At 44.7% G+C, this 21,351-nt stretch overlaps 2 protein-coding genes across 2 annotated transcripts; one reads left to right on the top strand and one right to left on the bottom strand.

Annotated features, from left to right (window-relative positions):
• Positions 1-2,314: 2,314 nt before the first annotated feature.
• On the bottom strand, positions 2,315-20,387 carry LOC6732944. Its single transcript, XM_039298488.2, is given in 5 exon segments — positions 2,315-4,606; positions 5,038-5,119; positions 5,173-5,227; positions 13,783-14,594; positions 19,086-20,387. Coding segments are annotated over 4 exon segments (2,148 nt in total). The 5' UTR covers positions 14,012-14,594; positions 19,086-20,387; the 3' UTR covers positions 2,315-2,824.
• Positions 8,423-9,131, top strand: LOC27207331. The gene is made up of 2 exons (XM_039298490.2): positions 8,423-8,600; positions 8,666-9,131. Exons 1-2 carry the CDS (start codon positions 8,445-8,447, stop codon positions 8,873-8,875), a joined length of 366 nt encoding a protein of 121 aa, XP_039154424.1. The 5' UTR covers positions 8,423-8,444; the 3' UTR covers positions 8,876-9,131.
• Positions 20,388-21,351: the final 964 nt, after the last annotated feature.

The following is a 21,351-nucleotide window of genomic DNA, read 5'->3' as shown; positions in this document are numbered from 1 at the left end:
GACTTAGCGGACTAGTTAATTAATTACTGGCTGCTCAATAGGTATCTACAATGGAATCCGTACGTTACCAATGGGAATGATATCAAAATGAGTATTGTAAATACATAGCTTGTTGTTGCTGCAACAAGTACGTTCACTTGGTTTCCTTTCCGGTAATTAAATTAATTAAAGCTTTTTCGTGTGTGATTACTCGTGTGGGTAATGCATACATATATCATACATATGTACTCGTTTATCCGCACATCTTCCTCATAATTGTCTGAATCGAAAACAATCGACGAACCAAGAGACTGGAAATGAAGTCCTATTTACAATTGAATACTTTCTACTTACTCGCTTAGTTACACTTAGTAATTTCATTTCAATCTGATCGGATCGCCTTGAGTTCCTAGCTCATCTGGGCTCCTTCGGTTCGTTTAACTAGGCGCTCCTACGATTTATCAATGCCTCGTTAATACAATTACACAATTGAATTGCCACGGATATTCATTCAGTATTGCTAATAACAGTTCCCTTTGTATCGGATCGGATGGGATCTACATAGATACGTAGATGGGTAGATCCCTTATCTGGATGATCCCGATGCCGGAGGGAGCCCTGATTGGTGCTTCGGCTGGCCGAGACTACGATTATTGCATAACAACTGGCCAAATGCTAATCCTGCCTAGAATTCAGCTAGTTCCCTTCGGGTTTGCCCGCTGGCATTTGCGCTACTCGTTTGAATTAGATTAAATATCTACGACTAGGTTAAGGTAATAATTCTTTGCTCTGTGGCTCTAATTTATCCAAATCATCATCACATATCAAAAAGTTTACAAAAATTTCACTTTAGCTACGGGTTTGCTCGCCATTCCCCCACCCCTTTTCCATTTCCATTTTTTGTTTTTTTTTTTTTTCTAGCGATTACTTAAATGTTTATTACATTTCGTGCGCTTCGAATAAAACAAACAATACAACAATAGGTAGTTACTCTAACGTTACTTGCTGACCCATTACTCCCACTTCCTCGCCTGATAACAACTTATTTGTTATGTCGTTCGTAATGATTAACATAATCAACGTGTTGATATATATATATATTTTAAATAAATTAGTTCGCTTCGCTCGTGATTTACAGGGATTTGCGTTTCGCTCAGCGCATTATCGACTAACATTGGTTACCATTCTTGGGCTACTTTCGTATTGTGTTTTTAGTTTTTTTTTTTTCAGTGTAAGAGTGGGCAGGTTAAAGGCATTTGTTTGGTTTTCATTTCATTTGTCGTGGTGTTTCCCCTTTGGATTGCAGGTTGCTGCTTTCTCGGATCGCAGTTGGAAGAACTCAGCCGAAGATCCTGAGGCCAGAGTGAGTCTCAGTTCCTCTGATCGATTGAGCAGCAGCGGGAATTTGGTGAAATAAACTCAGTACTCAGTAGAGGTGTTCCAATGCGCGTACATTGCACATATATGTATATTTATTTTGCGAAAAACCGAAGCGTGATCTCGAGGCTTATTCAAGGTAGTGATATATTTGATGTATGCTAGTTATGCTAGTTACTTGCATATGCTATCAACACAATTGACGAATCCGAACTGATTTTAGAACTAATATTGCTCTTGGTTGGCTTAGAGTTGAATTGTGTCCTTCCTATTCGGTTGCTCGCATAGCCAGTATCTGTATCTGTATCCGTATCTGTATCTGTATCTCTTGTGCTCTAACAACAACAATTCCTTAAAAGCGTATCTTCCGAAACAATAATCGAGTTAAACGATAGGTCAACAGAATATAGTGTCTAATTGATGTAACAATTGCTTTGTGTCCGTTTCCCCTTCGGTTCCCCAGGCGCTCGCTGATATCTGCCCAAGTTGCCTTGGACTTGGTTAGCCGAGAGGATCGGAATCTAGAGTTTAGAATCTAGAGTCTGTAGACTAAGGCTTAGAACAAAAGTGCCTTCGTCCTCCTGATCGGGCCACCTTCAACGTGATTCCCATAATGCTATTTAATTATCAACTTACTATACAAGCTCTCGCCTCCCTCCCCTCCCTTCCCCCTCGGCTTTAATCATTTTTAACAATATATTCGTCCTTCGAATACAACTTTAGGCCTAAGTTGGGTTCAGCTCAGGTAGATGCCCAGCGGAAAACCTGGCTAGCTCAACGGGGAAATGCTGGGATGCCGGGATGCTGGGAGGGAAAAGCCGGTGAAGTTCAATGGGAACCAGTAGTTGTGGCTATCCTGGTTTTCTGCTGAGCATGTAACAACTCTTAGGTAATTATACAAACTTCCAAATCATTTACTTTGGTGTATTGCAAAAATGTGCGAATGTCTGTGTGTGGCTGGTGTGTGTATAAAAATTGTTTACTAACATTTCTGGTTTACGTTTTAGCATATATAAATTGTACATTATGAACTTCCACCGAATGATAGGGATTCGTTATGATTCATGATTCATGACTCGTGTATCTACTGTCGATCGAAATGGAATCTCTTGTTGATATCGCAAATGAGAACAGCGACCAAAAAATAACAGGGATGCAAGCCGCTCGAGATTATATCATATCATATTTCGTAAGGCTAGTGGTTCGGAAAATGTGAAATTACTTTTTAGAAATCAGAATTTAGATACAAAAGTTTTAATGCAATTATTTCAAACTTGAAATCATTTGGAAAAACTGTCTTGTGGATATGAATTCCAATCCCCACAAGCTTCTGATATCATTCACATGACCCACTAAACCGAACAATGATTGTGAATTCCGAACCCATCCCGATCCCCCTTGGCTTGCATCCCTGATCTAAGTTAGCCAGGCACATGTTGGGTCTCCAAGTGGACTGCCACGCCCAGTGTCAGACGTTCTTGGGCGGCTGTGCGGCGGACGAGGAGGCGGAGGAGCTCTTCTGCTGCTGCCTCCTCTCCCGCCAGCGATCGATGGGCGTGTAGCAGCACCGGAAGAAGGGAGGCGCCCTCGTCGCCGAGGAGGAGCTGCTCCCGCTGCAGTTGCTCATCTTGGCCAGCGATTCGACGGTGAGCTCCGTCTGCACCCCACTGGTGGTCAGCCGGGTCTCCGCCTGGTACTCGAATTGGTACCGCGGCGGCGGATGACCAGGGTGACCAGGGTGACTGGCAACCAGTGGAGGCGGCACGCCCGCCTTGCAGATGACACTGGGCGGCTCCATCTCGTGCAGCTCGAAGCTGTTCGAGCTGCTGTTGGTCGAGGGCCGGAACTCGTGGGAGCTGCTCTCGACCATGGCAGTGCGGTATGTGGCGGCAAAGTAGTTTGTCTCCAGGTAGTGGCAGGACTCGAACAGGTAGTCGTCGAACTGGTGCTGCGGCAGGACCAGCGAACTGTCGCCGGAGGAGGCGAACCGCGGACCCAGTCGATGTGACTGCGTGGATGGCGAGGCCGGCGGTGCTGGCGAGGGCGGCGGCATCATGGTGGCCAACGAACTGGACGCCATCGGCGGCCGCTGACCTCTTTGCTTCATATCAACAATTTCTATTTCTTCTATATCACTAAAACTATTCAACTGTTTCAACAAATAATGCACATCATTTCGTTTCGTTTGATTATCCTCGTCGTGGTGGGGATGATCATCGTGGTCGACGACGTCTGCGTCGTCATGGGGATGCCCCGAATCAAGTTGCTCCTCCGTCGCCGTTGCTGGAGTTCTGGGTGCTTGAAGTGTTAATGGAGTGCTGGCAACGGCGTCCGTTCCACGATCCAATCGGGGGTTCCCCTGGAGGCTGCTGATCTGCTTGGTCGCATCATGTTGCTGCTGGTGCTGCTGCAGCTGCAACTGCTGCTGTTGATGCTGCTGCTGCTGCTGCTGCTGTTGGTTCACCAACTCCGGATAGGCCAGGTTGAAGCGCTGCTGCAGTGTGGCACTGCTCAGCTGGGGCAGTCCGGAGTAGTCTACGGCCACTGGTGGTCGCTCCAAAGTGGAGTCTATGATGCGATTGAATTTAGCTAATGCACTGCTCGCTGCTGATGAACTGGATGTTGTGGTGGTGACCTTAGCATTAAGTTGTTCATTGTTAAGAGGCACTGTTGTGACGGTTTCTAGGTCTAGGTCTAGGTCCTCGTCCTCGTCGACATCCTCGTCCACATCATCGATATCGACGCCATCGCGCAACGTTTCCTGCACATTCAGATTGAGATTGAGGTGCAGCTGCTGGCGGAGCAGCAGGCGGCCGGTCTTAGTCTCCACTCCGGGGATATTGGGCGGCGCCAGGGCATCCTGGTGACCACCGCCCAAGCCCCCCCGACCGGCGGCAATCACCGCTGCCGCCCGCTGCTGCGCCAGGTTCGCCTTAGCCAAGTTCTTCTGCAGTATCAGCCGCCTCGACGAAATGATGGCATTATTGTCGCTCCCCCGCGATTACCGGCTGTCGCGGGTGGAGCGAGGCCGCCCCTAACTGGACGTGCTGGCGATCGGCGAGACGGGTGACAGCGGGCTGCGGGCCTGTTCGCGCGGACATCCGGTCAGCGTGATCACCAGCTTCCGGGATCCGGCCTGGTCGCGGTGCTCGCACAGCCAAACGCCCTGCCACGTTCCCAGCGACAGCTTGCCGTCGGTGATCGGGATTGTCAGGGAGCTGCCCAGGAAGCAGGCCTTCACGTGCGCGGGCTGAAAGGATAATGAATTGGTTATTGCAGTACTCAAAGCAAAGTAACAAAGAACAAGGTTCTCGACTATCAGATACGCCTTACTTCACAGCGGCAGCAGATAAACTTTTACCGAGATGGATTGAAACTTATCCTCAGTGGCTATCCTATGCAATAGGCAACACCAAGAAAAATTTAAAAATGTACAGAATTTACTCGAACAGATTACCTAACTCCAACTATCTAGCCGATATAGCTTTCAGAAACTCAACGCTTATACGGACAGGCATACGGACAAAACGGACTGACAAGGCTAGATTGACGCGATTAGTGATCCTGACCAAGAATAAATTGTTGCTAGCCTATTGGCATTTATAATTTCGAAATTAAATTGATTTCTAGTGACTAAGGTCTCAGAAGGAGTACTGCTGTGTCCGGCTTAGAAATACTCACCATATCGTCGGGTCCCTCGCACGAATGCCTGTAGGGCAAACCTTCGGGAACTATTTTATTCAACATCATCTCCATGTCGTCTCTGCAAGACAATAGTTCAGATGGGATGCATCATCGCCATGTTCACTCACTCACCTGACGTCTGGATCCCAGCTTTCGTTTAGCGCTAAACTCGCCGAGGTGTGAAGAACTGAAAGCACAACAAGCGCAGATACAAAGGCAATTAGTTTTCTGGTGGATTAATAATAATCTTTATGATGATTAGCCCCAGTTATTAGACCATCACGACGAGGCGTTGGCTCCTCCGCTCGATGCATTTTCAATTGAGTTGTAACGCCAATTAGTCAAAATGTATAGCCGCGGGCCCGCACTCGTCGTGTTTGGGTATGCCACTATGATGGGGCATCATGAATTCATCTGGAGTTATGTGACTAGACATGATATGATGCGGCCAATTTAACCGGCCAGGATTTTCCAGCAGCTGGAGTGGAAAAGCCAATGAATTTGGGGAGCATACCATGTCGCCTAACAGCCACTTTAAATATGTCATAATGATATAATAATTTATTAGTTTCTGCTCTTTAAATCCTTAATAAAATGGCCTACTTATCACCAAAATTAAATTCTTGACATACATCAACGGCAAGCTAAAAAAGATTATACAATCGCAGTTTTTGCACTCCGAAAACAGATTTGTTTTGCCATTTTGAAACGGAATTCGTTGACAAAAATTTATGATAGCACCCGGTACGAAACACGAGCATGTTTGGAGTCGAAAATTGAACAATAATTGCCTGCATTTTCGGCGGCTCGCAATTGGCCAGCTGCCAATGCAATGAAAGCCGACTCAAATTGAATATTTAACTCCAAATGAATTTAGTTTCAATAATAGATAGGTGTATGTAAATACAAATAGCCCGGCGACACGAGAAACACTCGCATTTGCACACTAATTGCGTATTCATGAATAAAAGAGAAAGCTGCTGGCAGCTGGAGAAGCCGAGCGAAAATTAGTTTATTATCAAATCCCAGAGATGTAATTTTCCGGCCCCGAGCAGAGACTTACAAAGTGAATATATGTGGATATGGACACACATGTCCAAGTTCCGATTTTCGAGGGGGCATGGCGAGGAAGGGGGAAACGCAACACCCAGCCCACTTTCTTTCTAAATAATTTCCGAGGCGATTATGTCATGTTGAACATGTGTAAATGGCATCAGGAATTTAAACATTACCCACAAACAAAATTTCGGACAATGCAAATGAAAATGAAAATGAAACCAAACTGAAACCAAACTGACATTTGACGCGGGGAGGGCACAGCAAATTTGCAAATTGATTGCGGGATGGGATTTGATTGGGAATGAGGATGGAAATGGGCCGAGGACGAGGACGAGCACGATGGCGATGGCGATGGCGAGGAGCGAATCTAGACTGCCCCACTTGGTAGGCCTGAAAACATCCATCGATTAGGAGCAGCAGGCATGAAGGAAAAAGTTCACTTATCACCAAGTTGGCCAACCAAGGATGCAAGGATGTCCATGAATCAAGCATGGCAAAAAACACATATGCATGTGGAAGGAAGGATAATTAGTATAGTAACTTGATGATTTGGTTTGTTCACCCTTCATATATATATATATTAAATATTTATTTGCCACGAGTGTTGCTCAGGCTTTTCTCCAAGTGCCCTTAACTTTCGCCGCTTTAAATATGCTAATGGTCCAAGCATAATTGTGAATGTCTGCAATGCAATGCAGCTTTTGAGTGGCATTTGGAGTTCTACCTGTCTCTGTCATCGCCCCGCCAGCCCTCTCTTTCTTTGCCCGCATTCCGTGGACATTTGTGCCGCGTCCCCAGCTCCTTCCACCCCGCTCCAGCTCCACCTCAACTGGCGCATCCGCCTGGAATACTCGACTGACACTTTTCCCATTGCGCCAAGCACAGCACATACACCATGCACCATGCACCACACACCATTTATTCAATGGAACGCGGGCAGGAGGCGTTAAAAAGGCTCCTCCGGAGCGTTAAGCCGGTGGCCAACCGGAGGACGCCTCTAATATGATTTAGCCATGGGCTTTGTGGTCGCCAACAGGACGAATGGGAGGAGGTGGCTTCCAGGGGTTGGCCTACGACTCCCATTGCCAACGAGCCCAGAGCGCTAATAAACGTTATGCGCTGCAAAAAATGCACCAAATGAAAAAATGGAAATGAAAAACTATAAATTTTAAACTAATTAAAAGTGTGGATCATAGTATGAGTACTTCAATTTGCTAGCTATTTTGTATTATGTATGCATCAATACATATTTGTTATAATCACTAGCATTTCTCTCAGTGCAGCACGCATATTTAAGTAGCAGGTGGCATCGTTTTGGCCGCCTGTTTAGATGTTTAGTTGCCTGTGTGTGAGTGAGACTGGGAGTGGGTGGCATTGGGTGTCTTCTAGTGGGCGGAGCAGTGCCCGTGTCCTGGCCACATGTAGCAGGCGTTTAGGCACTACAAAAGTTGTTAATGTTTTTAAAGAGGCCTTTTTATTATACAAAGTCAAACATTCTGACGGCACACACAAGCTGGGGCACACACCACCACCCCCTCCGCCCAACTGCACACACACACAACCGCAACGGACACACACACCAGCGAGGAGTACCCCAGTGTTTAACAATGGACTCAACACAACTCGACTTGACTCAGCTCAGCTCAGCTGGCTGTGTTCATTCATATATTCATGCAAACACGCACCCACACTCAAACACCCCGCACAGCAGCGGACGACGTCCTGCCCCCACTGAGGATAATCAAAAAGGTCCTAGAAGACTACAGGCTGCGAGAAGCGTTCGCTGGTAACTTCAGGAGGATACATATGCTGGGATTGGAGACCATACTTGGACGGATTCAACATATACTAGAGGTCCAGATGGTTAAATTATATTTAAAGGAGTTTTTTATAAGTTCCACACTTGTACTGGCTAGATCTTTAAAAGAGAAAAAGCTACTTTTATTGAATCAAGGCAAATTAAACACTCCCGATTATTAATAAAATATAGTTAGTTATAAATATATATTATTAATATTCGTTGCCCAAACCCCATTTTCAAACGTCGTTTATCGAAAAAGTCTTTCAAGAATTTTCCAACAGAAAACCAATCTTCAATGGAACGTTTTTAGAATTTCGATAGAGGGCGCCAATGTTAAGATATCTGGTCTGAATTTTATTTCAGTTTTCAAGTGATTAAAAATACAATTAAGCAAAAATATAAACTTTTTGACATATGAATGCAAAACACTTCTACATATGTAGATTTAATGGTGTTGGAATCGAAAGAATTGACCCATTGTTGTATTAAATAAATAATTACTATTTAAATTTCTATAGATTATCGTTTAAAACAAAGTTGGAAAATGATATTCCTGTCGTCTTCTGGTATTGTGGCCTTAAAACCCATAAAAATATTGATGTCGATATCTTTCAAGCTGGCTGAGTTAACAGTTTTTGCCAACAAAAGTGGTCATCAGTCCCATAGTGCACAGTGCCTGCGAATATCACGTGATGGTTGGGTATGTGTATTACATAATGTAATGCTAAAGGAAATGCCTAAATTCATCAACCTTCTTTTCCACAGCCGTTGAGTTTTGTGCTTATCCCGAGACTCCAGGCCAAAAATCAACGATCACGGAGAGAAATCGGGGCTGCTTTCAATGCCAGTGCTGGGGAACCGGAAAGAAACCGGGTGAAACTAGTTCAAGCACAGAGCGATACGATTGGAGAAATGGGAAAAGCGGGCCACAGGAGCACCGGCAGGAAAAACGTTTGGCGTGCTCGTTTTGCATAAATAATATTGATTTATTGGGTAGCGCAGCATTTTGCGGTTCATAAGCGGGCAATTTTAATGCCAAAGGAGCCGAAATGGTGGAATAACGGAATAAGAATAAAGAATAAGCGGAAGCCCAAAGTATGACACACACATGGCACGATTTGTTTTCCTTTCCACTTTTCCCATTTTCGCCGTTTTCCACGTTTTGTTTTTCCTCGTTCGCAGTTTCCCTGTCGTCACGAAAGCGCAAAGAGAAATGACCGAGCACGCCCACACAGAAACATATCGCCCATGCTGAAGGCTCCCAAAACTCCCAGCTCCAACTCCAAGTGCCCCACCCCAAGTGGTTTCGCTTTCGCTGGCTGTTGATTTATTTGGTGTTGCTCCCCCGCAAAGGACACTCCGGCGAGTCCTTTCCCTCGTGTCGCGTTCCTGCAGCTCTTTCGGTTGGCTGAAAAATATGCTCGGGTTATAAATTGAAGTTGAGCCATTTATATGATCCTGCGATTATGCAGCAAATTGCTATAGAGTGTCCTTCCCCCACTCCCACCACTGAAATCGACTAGTCCTGCGGCTCCACCAAGTCGTCCGTGGATGGAATCATCATAAAGATCTTTAACTTCACGCTTAATGGGCGTGCTACGTAAAATACAAATGTTTCTCTTGTTTTAGGGAATTTTGAATTTAAGGGATTTCTTCATTAAACTGAAAGACAGAAGGATCTGCAAGACTTATCCTGTTAAATAGGTGCCGAAATTAACCCTTAACCGTATCTATATTGTATTGTATCAACGTGGACTTCCTGCGAATCCAGTCCAGTCTGTAAGTGTGGGATCGGGCGAAACCCCAAACAAATCATCAACTGCCCCTAGGCAATTAGCTTGCCCCAGGCCAGAAGTATAAATACACATACCGCCATGGTGACTCCGAGGTCTCCTCCACATTGGGGTTACGGTAGCCCCTTTGGGGCACTCTGCGGTCAGTGGGGTTCGGTTCTATAAGCGGACGACCTTCCTTTCCTGCCGCACATATGAATATTAACAAAAAGGGAAACGGGAAAAGGAACCAGGCTACGGAGGGGAAATATTTGCCCGGCTCAGGTGGAAAAGTCGGTGCCCGGGTGGATATATCATTTTTAGCGTTTCCCTGCATTCCATTACTCTTTGTTGTGTTTAACAAGTTACCTTTACATTTGGCTTACACTTTTGTGTATTTGTGATTTGTGTGTCATCTTGTTTGTTGTTTGTGCTTTTCCCCATAGAAACAACGGGGGGTGGGGCGGCGGGAAATGGGGGCTATTGAGGTCAATAGTAAAAGACAACAACATATGGCAAGGTTGCTTTGAAATTATTTTCCCTTTTTTTTCCCTCGAAATTAACTTTTTTGCTGCCTTCCTTGGGACCGAAAAGCCGAAGAGAAGAGGAGTTGCCTCCCTTTTGCTTGCATTTTCCTACTCTTTTGCATTAAATCGGTGCGCAGAGGGGGGAGGGGAGGGGTTCTCGGGCTTCCCTCAGTAAAGTGTGTCTAATTAGGAAGTCCTTTTAAGAAAATCAATAAACATGTCTTGACCTCAATTAGATTCCGCTTACAGTTCACAAAACAATACACGTACAGTGAGCACCCCAGACAACAAACACGCACACAGCATGGGCGGCGAGGGGGGTTGGCTGGGGAAGGGGCAAGGGGCAAGGGGATAGGGGCAGGGACACACGTGCTTCTGATTTGGCAAAAGAAATATAAAAAAGGAGAGAGCACGAGCGAGCGAGAGCGAAGGTTCGTAATAATAAAGACCTGCCTGCAATGTGCTGGCTAAGACGATTTGTGTGAGCCACACTGAAAGAAATTGTTGCAGCTGATACACAATAGTTTTAATCCTCTGGCTTGAAAAAAAAGCATTACTATTTAAATATCATTTTTATAAACAATCCATTTGGCTAAGTAATCGCAAGTAAAAAAAACATTTAGTGATTCGTCGAAAGCGTAACATTTGGCTTTATTTTAATATACAAATAAACAAATCCTTAAAACATCCATACTGCATCCACTTTTAGAAAATATATAAAGTAATAAATTATAAATGCCTACAACAGTCAAAAACAGTCTTTACTGCTAAAAGATGTAGAAGAGGAAGTGCTCAAATAGAGATGTTTGAATCTGTCAACTAATTTTAAAACCCCCGATAGGTGGAGCTCACAGCATTTATAAGGACAGACAGACGGACAAACGGACAACGGACGGTAATGGTCAGTTAGACTCGGCTAGTGATCCTGATCAAGGACGTATATGCGTTACATTTACCTCTCTAGCACACTATTCAACGAATTTACCATACCCTTTTACTCTACGAGTATTTAGCATAGCATTTTATACAAAACATTATAAGGCATCATATCTAACTCTTTGAAATTGAAGAAAAAATATTTCTACCCGTGCACAGGCATGGAACTGGAGGCTGACATGGAGGTAGCAAATCGCAGTGAGGAGGGGCTAAAAAAGTTTGCCTCGAGCACTCACACGCCATAGCCACAGACCATGACATGCAGACATGAGCGACGACTGCGACTAAGACGACGATTGCTTTTCACTTTAGTCAGGCCAACTCCCGGCTAAAACCCTCCCCTCCTCTTCCCCTCGCAGCCAGCGCTTTATGATACGATTTTATTTATTTGCCCAGGCCAAAACGAGACGGCCAGAGAGAGAGGGAGACAGAAAGCCACAGGATGGAGGAACGGAGCGCGTCCTGGCATTGTAATGCGAACTGTCAACAAGAAGCTGCCTCCAAGGCAGCCAACTACGGAGGTTGTTTCTCTGTTTGCACTGCCTGCTCATCGTCTTAGTGCTATACTGGCGTACACTGTGCGAAAAACAATTCAAATGTATTTGAACTTTTTAGAACCCCAAAAAGTTTAAAAAGCTTATTGATAATGTGGTCAAAACGAAGTTATTTTGTATGTCCCAAGAACCTTTTTTAAGGAAATGCTTGAAATAAGAACTGACAAAAAGGGTATTATCGAGTGCCTCGACTACCAGATACCCGCTACTCAGCTGAAGGGCGAAGGAGATGGAGATATGCAAGCAGAAAAGCGTATACGATGCCTATATAGTAGATTATGTGGAAGAAAGCGCTTTCAAACCAATAAAACATATAATTCGATTCGATCTGGCCTTGTCCGTTTGTCCTTATGAACATCGAAATTTGGAGAACTATAAAAGCTTGAAAGTTTAGGTTATTACTGGCTGCTTTAGTGACAATTTTACGAATTTTGTCCCACGCTGAGTACATAATAGTCGAGCAAATCGGTTATATCGTTCCATGTTGTTTTTAATAAATTGTCTAATTCGATCAACACCAAGTAGATTTAAGTTGTGGGCAAAATGATTTTGGCATTCGGTTTGGTAAAATAAATATCAGCTTAAAACTGAAGCTGTGTCAATGTGAAAGCTTTTGAAGTTAATGGAGGTTTAATTAGGCGTTGCGATGATTTTAAACACACCTGCGTTCCGTAGGAGTCACTGTGCTTACTCCCAACTTTCTTATTTTGATAGTATTCGAGATTTTGACATTCATACAGATACGAATTTATATATCTAATCGGGTCGACTGCGTTATCTTCTCCCTATTACATCCATTTCAGCTCTGAGATGCTCCTCTATTTCACAAGTAATACTATTCCGCAAGTCATTATGTACGATAATTTCAAAGCATGCATAGTTATTTCCAGTGTATCTGCTGTCCGCAGAGGATGAAGGCGGGGATTCCATGCGAGAATTAGTGTGCGAAGAGCAGCCACGGCAGCGCAGGAAAAGAAATACTTTGCAGAACTGCAATCCGGAGATTATTGCGAGTGCATTCCGAGGAGTGGAATATAAAACTTGAACAGGGACTCAAATCGCTTGGCGTCTGATGTGTGAAGACATCCTGTCGAGCGAGATATTGCACTTGAGGTCCGTGGCTTAAAGATGCCGTTGATTTACGGACATCGCAATCGCACTTTTAATCATTGTTTTTAGGACAAACATCTCAATTGATTCCTTTATAACTAATTTCTCCTACAAGACATTTCAGAATTAAAATTTATTCAAGCACATTAAATTGTCAAGTCCTCCTGGATGTGGGTCATCGGCAGAGCCACACGTTTGGTCACCCAAAAGTCGGACTATATTCGAATGTCAATCGCAATTTTCGGGGTTCCAGCGAAGGACACAAAGCAGTGACCGGGCCAAGTCAGTCAGTTTATCTGGGTAGTTTAACCCAGTTACTGACTAGTACAAATTAGCAGGAGCAGCCGCCCATTCAAATGTTGCCATCCTGCAAGTTTCGGCAGCTCCTCTGCCGAATCCAACGACAATTTGTGCTGATTTGGTATGCAAGTTCTACATTTCGCTGTTTGTCAAACTGAACTTTCAGCTAAATGCAAACGCCTTGGCCATAGCCAGATTCCCCCCGAGAAATACAATCCGCACAAGAAAATGTAATGTCAGGAAACTTTTCCATTGCCAGAGTCTGAAAACCCTTATGGGTGGCTTTTTCTGCGGGATTAAAGTACCATACTCCCTCCAACTCTGCTTCCTAGTTGTGAATCGCTTTTCGAAGTGTATGAATCGACAGGGAGCGGAATAAGATGGATGCGATGGAAATGAGGGGGTGGCTGAAAATATTGAAGAGCGCTTTTCCAGCTGCCACCCCACGATTAACTGACATTTGAGCCTTGGATTCCGGATAATCACTTGGCAGGGCCGCCAGAAAGGTGCCAGGATGTGCTAAATGGCCAAAGAGGAACCCTATCAGCGAAAACTTGGTAACCGATACGATTTTGGAAGGAATTTGGGGCAGTGCCACAAATATAATTAGCTCAAACATTTCGAAAGCAATGAGATAATAGAACTTAAGATCAGGTTATTTGAAAATCATTAAAGTTACTCACTTTGCATGTGACACAATCCCACTGAGAAGTGCGCCAGCTCCGGCATCTGTCGGAGTATCTCCTCGGTGACCAGGTGGACGCCGCGGTGCTGCGGCCTCAGGTTGATCTTGCGCTGAAACCAGGCGGAGCCGATCTGCAGCCCCACGATCGCATTGCCATCCGCTCCGGCACCGGCGACAGCGCCTCCTCCACCTCGTCCGCCGCCACCGCGATGGTTGGCAGAGGCCATGGTGCTGTTGGAGCTGCTGCTCCGGATGTTGCTGTTGCGGCTGACGCTCTGCTTGACCCCGCCTCCACCGCTGCCGCCGCCGCCGCCTCCTCCTCCGCCGGCGCTGCCAGCTCCACCGCTGCCACTGGTCGCTTTCGTTGTGCCGGCGTGTGGATTACTGCTGCTACTGCGACGTCGCTGGCCGCTTCGTCCGCCGCTCCTCTGGTGGCCTGGAGCAGTTCCTGATACCGCGCCCGCTCCCGCTCCCGATCCTTGTCCCGATCCCGATCCTGCAGCGGCGGCAGCAGCAGCAGCGGCGGCGGCGGCTGTGGACGTCGATGGTTTTGTGGACGACGTTGTGGCTTCTCCGCTACCCGGACGCACTCACAGGCTCACGCTCACGCACACGCAGACGCACACTTGGCACACTTAAAGCACTGAGCACACTGGCAGGATTCAAGGACTCGAGGACGAGCGCTCGACTCCCACAAGTTGTTGACTTTTGCACTGGTTTTCACTCCGGATTGGATTTCACTTTTGGCCTTTCGACCTTTTTTCCGGCCTAAATTATTCTGTTATTGCCACTTGTATACGTTATCAGCAACTGCAAAAGAAAAGAGAGAGACACAGAGAATTATTGGTTAGATATTGTACTGTGGTATTGGTCAGGTATCAGATAATACTTATACTAAGTAATGAAGCTATTTTAAGTACAGAAAAGGGATGAGAAATCAAAATAAATTAATGGCGGACAAGTTCTATTAATCATAAGTGGTAAGCATCCAAGCGTTAATGAGCAACTAAATGGAAGTGGTCTTTACTGACCAGTCAGCCTCAAGTGCGATCTCTCCCTAAACAACCTTTTATGGCTCCACAGACCCTGACTAGCTCACATAAATCAAATATTAGTGTTTGGGCGGCTGCTGCAGTTTGGCTGTGTGGAATCATCCCATCCTATAGTAAGTAGTTGCCACTGGGGGCACTGAAAACCCAGAGTACGAGCACTGGAGCGCCCACAATCAACAAGTTTTTAATTGCCAAGTGCAAACAGCAAACAAGATTGTTATGGTTATCAATGAACCAGAGGTAGTAGAGGTGACCCTTCAAACATTTGGTCACGGGCCATAATAGTGTGCTTCGATTGGATTGCTCCAACTGGCTGGTTGGTTTCGCTGGGATTTTGTGCAAGATGAGTACTTTATATACATCGCGAATTAATTAAACAAATGTGTACTTATGTAAGTTAATAATTTAAACCGAAGGTATCCTGGCCAAAAATCGAAGATATGATTTATTTTCTAATATTTTCAATTAATATTCCCACTCTTTCTATGGCAGCTATATGTTATATTCTTCCGATTTTGATCCAATACAAAAATTTGTTTCCATTTTGGATTTTTTCTATAACACCTTTATGATTATGATATATAGAAGCTCTTTTGGTAAAGTTTCATTAAGATAGAAACTGACGGACAGACGGTCGGACAACAGATGGACATGGCTACATCGGCTGTTGATATCCGTATCAAGGATAAATGTAGTTACTGTAAAAATTCGCCCTTTTGATTTTGGATCATATAGTTTAAGCAATCTGTTGTTTCAAGGAACCTTCGCAGAAGGAGTCGCATGGCAGCGGCAGTCGGAAAGTGGAGTAAAATTTGAAGCGGCATAATGAGCACGTGTCGCCCAAGTGGGCCAAAAGGGGGCGGGGCAAGGGCCAGTTGGCTGAATGGGTGGTTGGTCGGCTTTTGGGGGGTGACAAGGACATGGGACTGTTGGGCCGGGAAAGCGTTCGTGCGAAATGGAAACAGCAGCTAGGAAAAGACACGAGACGGCGCAGGATAGACAACCGTTGCATTACAGACACATGGCATCAAGGAAAACGCTGTTTAAGAATCCCTCTTCCTCCACACACACACACACTCACTCGCACTCACTCACACACACGCAGCTCCCAAGTTGAGTGCACTCACATAACGAAGCAATCGAAATGCATTTGAATCGGGGAAAACGGGGAAGGCGTGGAAAATGGGAGCACGGAGATGGAAGCCACAGCTGCTGCAAAGGAAAACTACGACGAGTGTGAGTGATTTCGGGTGTCGGCATTTGGGTAAGCAGTAAAACACTAAAACGAGGTAGTGCAAAAAGAAAAGGCCAGGCCCACAGACCCCCAAAAAAGAAGGGGTAACCCTCGCCACAAAAACGATTTGCACGACACTAAAGGCGCTGGAAGCCCGAAGAAAAGCCGCCAAATAGAGATGAGCCCCGGGCGAAGCCAAGTTGTTAGCATATCGGGATTGGACAGGCATTCTTCAGAATTCTTCTAAAAAGAATGGGTTTTTATAAGTATAGATCCAAGAGAACACATGTGGCATTGTTTGTTTCAGATGCCTTGATTTGAATTTACTTAAAATATAAACTGAAAACAACAAGTTCGGTTAAAATCATATGGTTTTTTTTATATTTAAGAATAAAAGATAGAAACTACAGTTACTGTCTTAAATAGAAAGGGGGTTTAAGTTCTAAATGTTCCCGGAATATATTCGGAAAGAGATTAGTTCGCTCTCATCTCTGGCAGACCGAACAGTGAACTGGGAAACGGAAGGCGTGTCATCTGGTTCACAGCAGCAACTAAGGCAACCACAACAACTACAGATACAGGAGGAGCCGAGGAACAAGAACAACAACCACGGGAGGGGATGCGCGTTGAGGACGCGGCCAGGTAAAGGTCCTTTATTCCTTTTACGGGGCCACTGTTCAAATTTGCATATGCTTTAAATATTTAATGTAATTCAAAAAGAGGAGACAGCAGCGCCAACAAGAATCTGGCAATTGGACAAAGCCCGGCCGGGCATAATCCAATTGGACTGGCAAACAGAGCCGCTCTCCCGTTGGATTTCCCAACAGAAGGAAAGAAAGAACACATGAAGTGCTCGCGTTTATGGCAAAAAATCAATTCTCCACGTGATGGCCAAGCGCAGTTTTTTGGGATTCACAGAGCGGGAAAAGGGAGTGCTTCCCATTTGATCAACACCTCGACCTCAACGCATTTCTGGCTTCGTTTTTGGGGCTGCTAATTATTGACATAACAAATGTGGCGGTGGAGCTTCTACCACGCTCTCCGCACTAACACACGCGCAACACAATGAATATTCCGATGACAGCACACGCGAAATTGCCTAAAACAAAAGGAACAGCCGCGAATTGGGGGAGCTCGGGGTTTTCGGCGCTTTGCTGACCGGAAAATTGGGAATCGAAGCACGTTGGCATAAAACTTAAATGCACTTAATTACATTTAATTTGCCGAGCCTGCTGCGCTGCCTTTGTTGTATTTTACGACTGATTTCAACCGCATCCACTGACTTGTGGGGAGAGTAAACTTTATAGAGCCCACGACACTCGACGTCGAACACAGTGCGCTGTCACTTTGGTTCGACGTGTTCGTTTGAGTTGGCACTGAACATCTGATTGGATCCCGAGGTGAAGTGTGCGAGGCAACGGCACGATGCTGCTCGTTTGGGTCGTCCGTAAGCGGCGCTTGCGCTAGAGGAGCACAGATATAGGGCCCGCAGCACGAAATTCACCTTCGCGCGCTTTTCACAGTATTTTCGGTATTTAATTTAAACATCGTTAGCCGTGCAGTATTTTGAATTAGCTAAAGTTTAGTAACTAAACTTAACAGCAAACTAACTTGAATTAGGAATTATTGGGGCGTAGTTCTCGTAAATTATCTTATTTCCAGAAATTGTTTCAATTTCAAAGATAATTTGCATAATAATGATTACAATTAGAAGATTAAGAATTTTTTTTAATATTTTGTTTTTATGCCTAAACACACAATTTTTACAGTAATTTTCTTTTGCTAATGTGACGTCACGTCGCTCCTCTTAGTTCGACGTGAACCCATACACACACGTTCCCCTTTCGTAGACACCAACACAAGCGAAGAGTACATTCACGTTTTTCATTCAAACTTAACTCAGCCTTTTTGGTTCGACGCCACTCTGCGGAAAGTCCGAACTACAGAGAAAATTGCCCTAGTCGGGCCTATTTTAAACTTGTTACTGCCGACGAAATGTATTCCAAATTAAAGTGGATACCATCCAAAAGTAGTCGTAAAATGGCGTGCTATTAAGCTAAAGTACATATAAGATCAGGCAAAAAATCAACATTTTGACTAGTGGAATTGAAGCAATATTTTTTATTTTTATGTTAAATTGAAATAGTACTCGGATAATTTAAAAGAATTAAAAATCTTATAATCAAGAGCAATACTTAAAAAACACGTTATCTACACCAAAGTCCATTAGGCCAAGGAAATGGCTCAACAAGTCAAACATCAAACATTGCATCAGGAACCCAAAGTGACAATCCAAAAACACTTTGAATAAAACGAGTTAAAAAAATAATTTAACATTTTGAAGTAATTCCTATTTGAAAGGAGCGTAGGTGGCATTATTGAATTACCGACATCAGATTTAATGAAATATAAAACCTTTTTTTTACTACTTTATTCTATTGTTAATACTAATTATAAGAAATACAATTTACAATTTAAAAGTTTAATTCAATGCACAAAATCGGAAAGCTTTAAAAACAAAAACGTGCCAAATTTTTCTAATTTAAGTTAGGGCTTAGTTTTTTATTTTAAAACGCACATATAAGTTTACTTTCAGAGAGAGAACTTGTATATTATTTATTATATTCCTGATCGACAGTATTTATAATTCACAAAGGAAAAAAAGAGTTCTAATGGTTAAATCAAAGTCTGTTGGCCTTCTGATAAACAAAAACCTATCGAAACTATCGCGGACTTTGCGATAATTTTGCAATGCACATTTAATGAAGAAAAATCCAAACAATAAAACTTAAATATAGGTAAATACTCTATAATTAGGCCTCCCGAGGAGGAAACCCAATTGCATGGCTAGCTACACCCCTGCTAAGCGCTGCCAATCGAATATCGATTATTTGGCGGCGATAGGCGTGCAACGTTTGGCGGTCAAAACAAAAGCGCTGGAGTGTGCATTCTATGGGTTTTGATTGGCTTTATGTTTGGCGTGTGTGGCTCGAACAAACGAAAAGCGGTGCTTACTTTGCTGATTTGGTGATTAATATTGATTTGTGGATAATATGCGTCTAATTGCAGTGGCGCTTGCAGGTGCTGGAGATCTTTGCTCTTTGATCTTTGTCTGAATCTGTATCTGAATCTGAATCTCTATCTGAATCTGAATCTGAGTCAGACTTGTGGAGATTCACAGCGTGGGTGGGCGCGAAGTAGGCTGGTGGAGGTGCTGACGCTGCTGCTGCTGCCCGGGAATATAGCTAATGCCAACCCCGGAATCGCCGGAGTTGGAGCCGGAAGCGGAGACGGAATCGGTTATGGAATCGGTCTTGGAACTGGAGCCGGAGTCGAGATCTCTGGGCATTTTGGGGCCTAAGTTGTTGCCTTCCTCTTGCGGGCAAACAACGAAGTGGCAACAAAAACAAGAACTACGAATCGCCTCCGAATATAACGTCTGTCGTTACACTCGTTACTCGTATTCGTTTTCCTTTTCTTTTTCCTCTTTTTTTATGTGGCCAATTCACAGAATGTACATTTTTTACACCTTTCACACACACCCACGCACTTTACGCTCACGCTCGCACATTTTGGCCCGATTTTTCGCACACAGCAAGTTGAGCAATTTGTTGTACTTTCTGCTATATTTTATACGCGACTATTGGAGGTGCATATGCATTGCATTTGCATATATGTACATATAGGTTTTTACTCGACCCTCTTCGATTTTCGCTCAACAGATTTCTGATTGGGAATTTTTCAGCTGCACGACGTTACCGTTACCAAATGGGCGACTCCTCCCATTCGGAGCCACATGGGCACAGTTCTGCTGCATGGGGCATGCTTTTTTCACAGCTACACAGCGACTCCTTGCGAAGGGGCGTGTCGGGTCTTCCGGGGGGCTGCGGGCCCAATTCTTATGGCCTTTCGCCTTGTCTCTGCCTCGTTTTTCAATAAAACTTCATGGCCCTATTACATATGTACTCCGCACACTCACACACACTCGGAACTGGCACTCACTAGCACACACACACTGGCACCACTGGCACTGGCACTGGCCCGAGCCCGACTCAATTCGATTTCGCCTCGATTCGATCCGAAGGATAATGCCACAGCGGGGATATATGCTCCATCCGATTCGCAATATAATCGCCCCTCGGTTTCGATTTTCCCCCAGTGTTCCTCTGCTTGGGTTGGCTGCGCTCTGCTTTTTTCAGCAACTACTTTCTAGATTTTCTCTGCATGCCTTTCTGCGACGAGCGCCACCGATGTGCCACCGAACGAGAGCCTGAACTGAAACTGATTCGGGATAGCACACAGCACACATTTTGTTGAATGAGTAGGTGAATGAGTGCTGCCCCAACTCGCTGGGGCGACACTGAGTGCTCCTGCGCAAGCGCCTCAATTCCAGCGAGTGCCGTTTTGGGGTCCATTGTGAACGGTTCGGCCACTGCCATCGCGAATTTCGTCCTTCCAGGTGGCGCCACTTTTCGATAGACAAGACGCGGTTTTTCTAAACGAAGTACGTAGTTTCGAAACGTGGCTAATGGGTTAAGTTGACATATGGATATACTCTCAAGATATGTTTTGACCCTAATTACCTTTATTCAGTTAATGAAAAACTGGTAGAACTACTGGTAAGGTGGCTAAAGGATCTAGAGGCACCATCGAACTCGGTTTTTTATTCGATCAGTAAAATTATGAACAATTTTGCCAGACAGCTGATCGCTGTATCCGCTTAAGTTGTGGTTAATTGTGGTTTACTCTTATTTACTTAAGATTTAATAATATTATTAAAATTCCCCATCACAATTTGACTATAAATAAGCCAGCAGACTTTCCTCAATGGCTTCATAACAATTGCTATCTGGAAGACGTATAGCAAGTGATAAAAGGACCACGTCCCCTAAATATAATTGAGTAATTGCAGTCACACATAAGACCGGACGCCATTTCCTTCATTCCACAGTCATTAGGCCATATTCCGGCACCTCGAAATCCCGCCCAGACCTTAGTAGTTAGCATCTCAGCGAGCGGGGAAAGTAACCAAACCAATTGGGTGTGACCAGCAGGTGACCATGCCCGTTTAACTAACCACTTGCATGTTGTCCTTTGTTGGGGGAGGACTGTCCTGGCCCCGCGGTTCCCCGCAGTTGCGCCCCCGATCCTTGCGGTATGTAAAGTGAGTGGGTCTTTATCCTGAGGCATGCGGCACCGCACCCAGTTTCTTGGACTCGAGTCGAGTTTGTTGTCATTTTCGCATTCATATCCACAATGAAACAGGGACGGATTTTTACAA

This window comes from Drosophila simulans, chromosome 2L, assembly GCF_016746395.2.
Source record: "Drosophila simulans strain w501 chromosome 2L, Prin_Dsim_3.1, whole genome shotgun sequence".
NCBI classification, from domain to species: domain Eukaryota; kingdom Metazoa; phylum Arthropoda; class Insecta; order Diptera; family Drosophilidae; genus Drosophila; species Drosophila simulans.
The sequence above is the reverse complement of the archived record's forward strand: the minus strand, read 5'-3'. Positions and strand labels throughout refer to the sequence as shown.

What these genes read in the sequence shown, in the direction of transcription:
- LOC27207331 (XM_039298490.2), top strand. Translation starts at nt 8,445, where the DNA reads ATGATATTCCTGTCGTCTTCTGGTATTGTGGCCTTAAAACCCATAAAA. An exon ending in GAATATCACGTGATGGTTGG is followed by an intron (nt 8,601 to 8,665) that starts GTATGTGTATTA and finishes TCTTTTCCACAG; the next exon opens with CCGTTGAGTTTTGTGCTTAT.